The sequence below is a fragment of the Carassius gibelio genome, chromosome A21 (assembly GCF_023724105.1).
Source record: "Carassius gibelio isolate Cgi1373 ecotype wild population from Czech Republic chromosome A21, carGib1.2-hapl.c, whole genome shotgun sequence".
Lineage (NCBI taxonomy): Eukaryota > Metazoa > Chordata > Actinopteri > Cypriniformes > Cyprinidae > Carassius > Carassius gibelio.
This window is the reverse complement of record NC_068391.1, coordinates 5891109-5901662: the sequence shown is the minus strand read 5'-3', so window position 1 is coordinate 5901662 and position 10554 is coordinate 5891109. Positions and strand designations below refer to the sequence as shown.

Genomic DNA, 10554 nt, shown 5'->3' with positions numbered 1-10554 from the left:
TACCGTACAGACAGGTGGAGAAGCTCGCAGGCAATTAACTTAATATGGCGTACTGGCGTTACATTTTAAAATACTATACAAAATAATTAATCAGAATACTTACTCCTGCTCACTCACGACAAAGAACTCCCCGCTCAAGCTCGCCGTCTCTGCAAGATTAACGATGGCAGTTTGCACACACAGCTACTAGAAGATTTACATCTGGCAGACAGGTTGCTGACGTCGTCAAGCTTCGTTTGAGTCTGCGCGTCAGAAACGGAAGTGCTAAAAAACGCTAAAACTGGGCTTCATTTGTCTCAATTGAGTTCCAATGGGCTCGCTGTGTCCATTTCTTTTACTGTCTATGGCTCTAACACGGAAGGCTGGAGAGTAGCGCTGCCTGAAAGCAGGAGGAAGTGGGAAAAAACAAACTAGAGGATGAAAACAAAACGGGCACGATCTCTGTGTAGGCTAAACAAGAGATGTGGATAAAGTTGAGACATGGACTAGAACAACTCGTCGATCTGACAACAGACAGCACACATGAGGAGACTAAATAGAGAAGGAGTGATTATCATAATGCAGAGCAGGTGATGGTGACCAATAACAAGATAATAATGAAACAAGAGGGCGGAGACGGGCACCACGGTGACACAGAAGCACATGGTAAGTGTAAACAACACACACTATGGGGAAAAACAGACAGATCAGCCCGGGGGCGTGACACACATACACTGCACTGAAACTTTCCCTGCACACCCTCTGTCACTTCACAGATTTCATTTCATTTTTAGACTTCAAGTCATTAAAAAACATTATATAATGCTTGTATGCTTATATGCTAATGATTTTTTTAATAAAGTGCAAATAGTAATATTGTGAAATATTATAATAATTTAAGACTGTTTTCCATTTTAATACATTTTAAAATGTAATTTGAATTTGAATTTTTAGCACCATTACTGCAGTCTTCAGTGTCACATGATCCTTCAGAAATCATTCTAATATGCTTTTGCTTTGATCAATGTTTAAAAACAGTTGTGCTGCTTAAAATTTTTGTGAAAACCATGATACGTTGTTTTCAGTGTTATTTTGTGAATAGAACGTTCAGAAGAACAGCCTTTTTTTGTTACCAGTTTAAAATCAGTTTATGCATTCTTGCTAAATTATTTTTCTTTCTTTTTTCACAACACATAAAATCTTACTGATCCAACTTCTAAACAGTAATATATATATATATATATATATATATATATATATATATATATATATATATATATATAAATAAAACTAATGATCTGATAAGTTTACATTAATGTAGACATTTAAATGTTAAAGCAAACATTTGTTCTTCGCTGTGTTGTTTTTCTGCTTTAGCATATGTTTTTTATTTTTTATAATCCTTTAACGAACAGCATGTTTATACACTGATGACTTCCTTTTAATGCTGCATTACAATTTGTTTTCTCACACATCAGTATGAAAAACCATGAGAAGTCGAAGAAACACAGAGAGATTGTGGCATTGCTACGGCATCAACTGGAGGAAGAAGAAAAGACGCAGAGTCAGAACTCTGCCGAGAGAGAGGAGGAAGAGGATGATGATGATGAACTCGATGACACACCGAGACAAAATAAAAACATGCCTGTCAGCCCTTGCGATGTTCTCGTCGAGTATAATTTGCACCTTTTGTGGTATTTCACAACAGATCTATGATGTCTAAAATGTAAAGTGTATTATTGTAAAGTGAATATTTATAATACATATGATTATTAATGTAAATAAATAAAAAGATAAATCTCCTTGTTTAAAATCAATACTCCTTGCACAAGATTTTCATATTGTATTCAAGGATAAGAGCATCGAGGCTTTATTGACCGTTCCTGTCCACTGATTGGTTCGTTTGATTGCAGATTAAGAAAAAGAAACGTCAGCAGAAAAACATAAATGTAAGAAACTAAAATACAACCGCCAAACCCTTAAACATTTTAATTGACTAGATTTAGCTCTTATCCAATAAAATGGAGTTTTCTAATGTGGTGGTTCTGCAGAATCTTCCACAAAAGCAAAAGATGGACAGTCCAGTCCCGCAGTTCACAGAAGAGGGTCAAATCCTCTGTATACTTATGTGAATTGAAATTAACTCTTAATGCCACCTTTTACAGCTCTGCAAAGACAAAAGGGAAGGAAGACGGAAAAGACTCTAAAAAGAACAGCAAACCACACGGAGGTGTGGAAGTTGCACAGAGGTGTGTACTGTACCTTTGTTAATATATAATATAATATAATAATAATAATAACGTGAGCCAACAGCCACTCCTCTGTTGCGTTACAGACGTTATATAATCATCATCATCCAGACATAAACAACTTCATGTGACTTAATAGTGTGATTTCCTATTACAACTGGGATTGAGTAATACAGTACGTGTGTATACAACAGCTTTATTTATTCTGATTCCTGATTGGTGTAAACAAGCAAAGCAAACAATTGCAATTTTGCTTTTTAAAATAATTGTTGTTTTATTTAGTTATAATGATATTAATACTTAATTAATACTCCATTGGATGTTTTGAACATGCTGTTTTCAACAAAATTTCACAGAGGTTTCATTTAGTTGGAAATAGTTTTGGAACACAAAAGTCTTTGTTTGGAGAAATGCGCTATGAACCGCAAAATCTCAACAGTGTTATTATTAGTGATTAGAAAAATGGGTTTATGGGAGTATAATGGGTCAGCCGTGGAATAAAAAGGCTTAGTGTTATGCAAAACAATACCATAGGATTTCCAGGAAAAGATCTCAAAAACAATCAGAACAAAAAACAACAGATACTTATTTAATATACCGTTGCTTTCTTTACAGAACAAAAATATCCGTAAGACAACCACTGGCTATACTTAAACTCACTACTTAAGATAAAGTATGTGCCCTCTAGAAGCTTGCATTCAACTGAACGGCACCTTTTGGTGCCATCCGAAAAAGGCACAAGATCACTCTCATTGACCATTTCCTTGTCTGTTCCCTGCTTGTGGAATGACCTGCCTGGCTCAATCTATCTTTAGCCATTTGAAAAAAGAAAAGAAACCTTTTTTTGTCAGCACTTGACCCAGTGATATTAGCACTTACTTTTTTAATAAAACTTATTTACCTGTTAACTTGTTACTTATATTTTAGAAGAGAAAATCCTTGCTACGTCCATAACTGGGACTTGTCACAACACTTGCATACTGTTAGCCTCATAATGATTTGATTGCTCCTATTGTTCTCATTTGTAAGTCGCTTTAGAGATAATGGTCTGTTAAATGGTTAAATTTAAAGGATAATCTTCACATTTCAGCTTTTAAACCATAATAAATCAAATGGATGAGTCTAAAGTATCATATTATTACTCTATTAATTCAATTCTTAACTGTTTAGATTTTTATAATGCATTATCTTCTTGTAGATCCAGTAGTTCACATAGTTGATATTTACATTGGTCTGAACAAAAACAGCAGAAGAGCTATGCACATTCATTCTCTGCCATTCTATGTGCTCATTAGGGAGTGTGAGTGTGAAATTGTGTTATTTTGGTGGTCTTTAGATGAACTGCCCAGACCTGTTATGTAATGTATAACTCTCCAGATGAAATATGAGCCAATGTGTCTTCATCACGTTCTGCATGTCTTATCTTCTTTCAATGTAGTTTTGCACTGCCTGGTTGAATACAGCAAGGAAAAGTCTGTGTCGTCTTAGGTTATGCACGTAGGAGGCTTGATCCTGAAAGTCTGGAAAAGAACAGGTGAGAGGCAAAAGCATTTGATGAAAAAGTAGGATGAGCAAGACTAAGATTCATAGATTTAAATATGAGCTTTAAAATTACATTCTTAAATGGTGTCAGATATAGCCAGCAAAACGGCATAATTTGACCAAATTCACCTAAAGAAAGCACCTTTTTTTTAAACTGTATTTTATATTACTAATATATACTTAAAGAAAGTTAAACAAAGTATTTTTTATGTATTTTTTTAATAAATGTAAAATATATAATGTAGTTTTTATAGTATTTAAAAATATATAAATGATAACATTTGTTTATTTTACTGTAGTTTTTCCACAAATTTTTTATTTATATACACATTTTATAATACTAAAATAATACAAATTTGTTATAAGTTATTAAATGTTTCTAAAATATATAAATTAAATCTATTAATATAATATAAATAATGATTAATTAATAAAAATGAATGTGTATATTTTACTGTAGTTTTTTTACTCAACATGTTTAAAATATAAAAAAATATATATTTACTAAGAATAATTGTATATTTACTAATATAAACTAAATTTTATTTGTTTATAGTCTTATATATTTTGTTCAAAGTTTTTTTAAATGCATCTTATTGTAATTCTTATTATTTTATTTTTTTTAAACAACAGTCTTTATCGTTCCTTTAAGTGTACATTCAGTGCTTACTGTGACTACTTCCATGAGTTAAGACAAGAAAAATTCCAGAGGCATTGACTGTCCATGCCACTACAGGACTGAAGTGAATCCCTGAAATACCTTCTCCATTGCACAACATCCCCACACACCCTATGCATTCATATTCCACCTCTGCAAGAATCACCTTCCACATGGCCTTTCAGATAGCCCTCACCTACCTGTCCATACAGCCCCCCTTTTCCGATCAGTACACCCATGTCTTTAGTGTCCTCGAAGATCTCAGCCATGGCCTCAGAAGGGAGTGGGTCCCTGCTGGCCTAAACATGGGTTTGAGACAGCTCTCAGTGGGGTTTTAGGTGAACAATTTCAGCTATGCTTTCGGAGAAAACAAGCTTTGATTGGAATTTTTTTTTTTTTTATCTGATTGAATTTCCAGTCTAATCACAGTGAAATCTGCTGAAAGCTCACTGTGTGTGTCTCATTTCTCAGAGAGTGGATTGTGCCCTGAGAATGTTCATACATGTCTCATTACTCTCTGTTCTAGTTACTGTATAACACATTATTTCCTGTGATGAAAATGATATACACTCACAAAAACAGTCTGAATCATTAACTATTCCGTCTGGAGCTAAACTAACTCCTACGCGTGACTCTTCTCATACCTCAAGATCAAGAAACCTGACTGTTCTGCAAATAAAGTTTAATGAAGTGGATGCACAACAATGATTTCTGAACTGTGCAAAATCTTGAGGTGTCATTACACCTACTGTATATGCCTCGGGGGTGAGTAAAACACAGTCTAATTTTCATTTTTGGGTGAACTAACCTTTTAATATCCACAGAATAGGACATATTTAGACTTTTAAAACCAAAGTCTTTTTCAAGTTAAAATACTTTTTTATGGTTTTCCTGAATTTTCTTCTGTTCTCATGCTAGAAGAACAGCTGCTTCTGTCTGTGCTCCGTGAACTTACGGTGGGTATAGAAAATAATCGCCCCTTGCTTTGCGGCCTGAAATGAACGGACACAGATTTTGTTTTATACAGCTGTATTTGCTCGGTGCAACTTATAACATCCAGGTGAATGATATTAAACCATCATGGAAAAAGGATCAGCTCCCTCCTAAAAAATGACATGTAAACTCAATCAGGTGTAGCTAATCACCTTCTCAATGGCACACCAATCCATTTGACTTTGAATTGTGATCAGCATGAAAAGAGCATTCCTGGATCATTTCAGTCCTTGGTAGCGCAACTGAGTTAACCTCTTTGTGACGAGGCACTGTCAAAGTGTCTCCGGTTTAAATTTGTGGACAGGCACAAGTCGGGAGATGGATACAACATTTTTTCAAAGGCTTTATCAAAGCCTAGAAGCACAGACAAGTCTATTATTAAGAACTAGAAGTGGAAGGTATTTGGTACAACTCCCTGGATCAGGATGTCACTCCAAACTGGTAGAAAGAGCCGGAGGAAACTGGTCAGAGAGGGGACCAAGAGGCCTTCAGCAACTCTGAAGTGTGGTCATTGTGTGCATTTGATAACATTTTCACACATTCTCCACAAATGTGGCTTGTACGGGAGGGTTGCAAAAAAAAAAAACGAGTGACAATCACGCATTGGACCTGTCGGCGATTCATATCCTGCTGTGTGAAATGAGTTCTGACTGAAAAATACATCAGCGATGACCTACAGCCAATGAGAGAGCAAGATAAAGGCCAGAGAAGTTCGGGGAGGTGTTATTTCCTTATCACTTCTCATGTGCGTTTGGTCTGAGGACCAGACAGAGTTGTCTGAGATTCTCATCATTCTAAGAAAAAAATATTTGCTAGATATAAACTTACAGTTCTGAGGAAAAAGGAAGAATTGTGAGAGAAAATCACAACTGTAAGAGGAAAAAGCAACAATTAACTTTTATATTTTTCATGAAGAGAGTTCAAAATGTGAGAGAGAAACACTGAATTTTGTGAAAATTCCCAGCTATAGACTAAGATTGATAGAAGAATGTCTGAATTGTGATGTAACATGTTGCAATTACTTTTTTATTTTCATCCTGTGATTGATCAGATCAGTATAATATGAATGAACGTTACATCTGTTAACTTTAATGTCTGCTTCTTTCACCTTGTCTTTGACCATCTCCACCCCGATCTGAAGCCCCTTTCCTCTCACGTCACCGATGATTTCGTACTTGTCTCTGAGTTTGGCCAGTTCAGTCAGCAGGTACGTCCCCACTTCAGCACTGTTCTCCTGCATCTTGTCCTCTATTATTGTCTAAAAGCAATATACAGCATTTCATTATTAGTATTAAGTACTATAAGCTATAATAAATTATTCAATATGGTGAATAAAACTGCACTTAAATCCAATTATTAAAAACTTGCACAAATTACAAGCAAGTAACAAGTGGAGTAAATCAGAAACTGCATCTGTCATGTTCCCGTAGGTCCCTTTTTTATTTTTATTGTAAACCATTGATACTTTGTTTTAATATAATAAATAATATTATGCATTCCCTGTTGTTTAGACCAATGTAAATGTACACAATCATAAAAAATAAAATGATCTCTGCTTACATCTCGCACTGATGAGGAGACTGCACAGGCCATTGGGTTTCCTCCAAACGTGTTGAAATGAAGTCCCCTTGACCTGGCAATCTCTGAAAAAAAAAAAAAGTTCTGGAAACAATATGCATGCAACCCGCTCACAAGACTTATTAATTGGGAGTTTTATTCATTTGGCACTAGTTTAGGCATTAGATGCACTCATATTTTTAGACCTTATTATATATTAAATTAATGTACTCAGGTTTTGTCCCTGACCCACACTTTCTATTCACTCTCTCTCTGTCACAGCTTCTCACAGGATAAAGAGAAAACAGTGAGAGCCAGAGGAACATAATTAGAGTGAATGGAAAAAAGCCTAATATAAGCAGCGGCCCTCCAGTAGTTTTTTAAAGTTCAAGTGTGTAGGACTAACGGGGAATTTGAACTCCTTACCTGGTCCACGTGTGTGTTTTTGTGTGAGAGTTGAATGTGACCCTGTGGTACCTCATTAGAAGCATTATCTCAGACCTAGTTTGCAATGAATACTGTAACTATTCACTCAACTCAAAATGTAATGCAATTCACAATATGAATTTCTCACAATAATAATAATAAAAAAAGATTTAAGACAAATTGTAATTGAGAAAGTGTGTTTTTATTATGTTTCAGATAAAATGCTACATTTCTTTGGGAAACTGAAATATCTTTTATGTCAAATAATTAAATTGTAATTTTAAACAAATCCTTAACCATTTAAATGAATAATACAAATAAAAGAAATCTCTTCTTATAATAACACGAGTAACCGTTAGATATGAACTCAAGGCTGAGCTACATGTAGTGTGTGTGTGTGTGTTCACTACTCACTGCTGTGTGTGCACATGGATGGATTTAATGCATAGCACAAATTCCAAGTATGTGATATCAATTTGGCTAACTTTACACGTCTCTTTCACTTCTCTTCAATTCAGCATTAGCTGTTTTTTATTTAAATTAGACCGTATAATTTAAACTTTTGAAGTAAAAACAATGGTCTTACTTTAGCGCTGTGAAATTATGCTACATAAAACTTCATAAACCGCCAACTGGATGCATGAGAATCCAAATGCACTCAGCAGGTGGCGCTTATGGAACAGCAGCATTTATTTGGTTACTGCTGTAACAAAGCAGCTTATAAACACTACTTTAAAAAGCACTGTACGTAGATAAGATGAAAAGGAAATACCATCTAAACTTTTCTGAAGACAGTTCCCCTCCGATATCATTCGTATAAACCCCCCCCCACTGTATCGCGATCCAAGCAGCACCTAAACCGACTTGATTCGTCAAATATTTTAATCGATTTTCAACCAGTTCAGTGTGCGTTATTAAATCCTTAATACGTGACGCATTCTAATTTACACAAATTCAAAGGTTTTGAAGGTAACAAACTTATTTTTTTATTCTTATTATTAATTCCAACGTATTTTTCCCATGAGAGTGGGATTTAAGTTATTAAAATTAAACGTTTTTTTTTTTAAAGTTATGTGCCAAGGTAACGATTCTAAATGTCATGTTAAGTTTTTCAACTAATAATTACATGACATTTCATAAATGTATTTATTTCATATTTATTTATACAGATTTATTTTAATTAATGAAAAGGATTTTTTATTTAGGTTTAATTAACAATAACAGCACTGCAATGTAGGTACAAAAAGTAAGATCGACGGGGTTTGATAGATTTGTGTATGAGGACATAAACACAAACATTGTTTAGCTACTAGTGTGTCGAACTTTTGTGTCAAATGTTCTTATTTATATAAAGAATATCCGGCTGCATTTAATGAGCACAGAGCTAACAGTAAATGAAACACTGCTACTCAAGCAGAGCTTTTTAAAATCACAAAGCATATTAAAAGCTTTAAAAAAAAAGATCTAAATTAGAATTAGAAGATAATTTTGTTCTTAGAATAATTCTGTTGAGTGCAATGTGGGACTTTTGAGTAAAGCTCTAAGCTCCCCACTGGGTTCATAGTGCTGATTCATTCTGGTTCCTGTTTGACCGTTCTCTTCCAGCACAGTTTCTCATTAAGACTCATTTAAACACCTCCAGGTTTAAATGCAGCTAATATAATCAATGAACACACACTTGCAGCCACAGACAGCTTGATTAAGCAAGTCACACAATAAGCTCATCTAAATTTCCCTCTAGCCTCACCTGCTGTGGTCACTACAGCCCCCATCGGGAAGCCGTTTGCTATGCCCTTTGCCATGGTAACTATGTCTGGAAAAGCATTATGTCCTTGGAAACCCCAAAAGTGGCTTCCTGTGCAGCCAAAGCCAATCTGGACCTAAGAGAACCAAAAACATCTGCAATCATTTTATTCTGTAATCACACAAGCATTTGCATATTACAAAGCCTTAAACAAAAAAAAAAAAGATCATATTTTGAAAGTATTTTTTTGTGTAAGAATATCTAAACAAACAAACAAAAAAATATGTACCTTTAAAATATCTTTGTTATTTTCTTAGTTGACCAAAAGTTACAATGTTTTGGAATGGATTAAAACTGTGAAATAATCAATATTGGTTGCATACGTCATACTGTTTTCATACTCTTTAAAAACATTTAATAATGGGCAGTATGCACCAAATACAATGTTGTCACATGATCATTTCATGTTGCATTTTAATGAAGAGAGCAGCATATAGTTATCATCTTAAAAATAAACAATTAATAACAGTTATTTTGCATATTTAATTTTGTGTAAAAATGTCTAAGGATTCGTTTATACGAAACCAGTGTTTTAAAAACAGAAATGTTTTTCCTTTACATTTTTTGATTACAAGTGACAACATTGTTAAAACGATGCCCATTCACATAGATCCATGGAAATGACTTAAAACATTGTATTATGCATGCCAGGCCGGTAGTTGGCGATGTCACTTTGAAAAGAAAAGGCCTGTTCACAGCAAAAACAATAACTATAAAGATAACTAAAAGAGTACTATATTAGCGTCCACACCAGCGGACAATATAAGTCTCTTTATTCCAAGCACACACGCTCGTCTGCCACTTTAAATTATCGAGTTCACAGTATTGAATCTGATTGGCTGTCAATGTTTTTTATCTTTTGTAAGCTACAAAGAAAACTCCTGAAAATGATTCCAACGATACATTTCTCTGTGCCTTTATCATTATAGCTGTGGTGTGAAAGATCGTTCTTCTTTAATATTGAGAAAGATTTTTGAATCATTGATTACATGTCAAATTTTCAAGAAGAAACAGTTTTACTTTTTTTTCAGATTTATGTATAGGTAGGCAATTTTACAGCACTACGCCATTCACACAGTTTTATATTAGGCTGTAGAATTGATAATAGAGTATTACCTTTATATAAAAATAGTAGAAGTCTATGATATGTCCTCATTAAGCTAGTGTATGTGTGTTTGTACCTGGGGAGCAGCTGCATTCTCCGATGGTTTGAACTGAGGAGTCTCCCCAGAGGCCCCTGAACACATGCGGACACATGGTCTACAGTGAACACAACCCATATAGGATCAAAAATTATATATTAAAGATTTGCAAGAAAAAATTCCACAGCTCAAACACATAGTATT

The 10554-nt window shown here is 34.5% G+C and overlaps 1 protein-coding gene across 1 annotated transcript; it reads right to left on the bottom strand.

Annotated features, from left to right (window-relative positions):
- Positions 1–3435: 3435 nt before the first annotated feature.
- On the bottom strand, positions 3436–10488 carry LOC127942272 (alanine--glyoxylate aminotransferase 2, mitochondrial-like). The gene is given in 7 exon segments (XM_052537959.1): positions 3436–3700; positions 3703–3748; positions 4629–4727; positions 6530–6679; positions 6982–7064; positions 9152–9284; positions 10390–10488. Coding segments are annotated over 7 exon segments (663 nt in total). The 3' UTR covers positions 3436–3647.
- Positions 10489–10554: the final 66 nt, after the last annotated feature.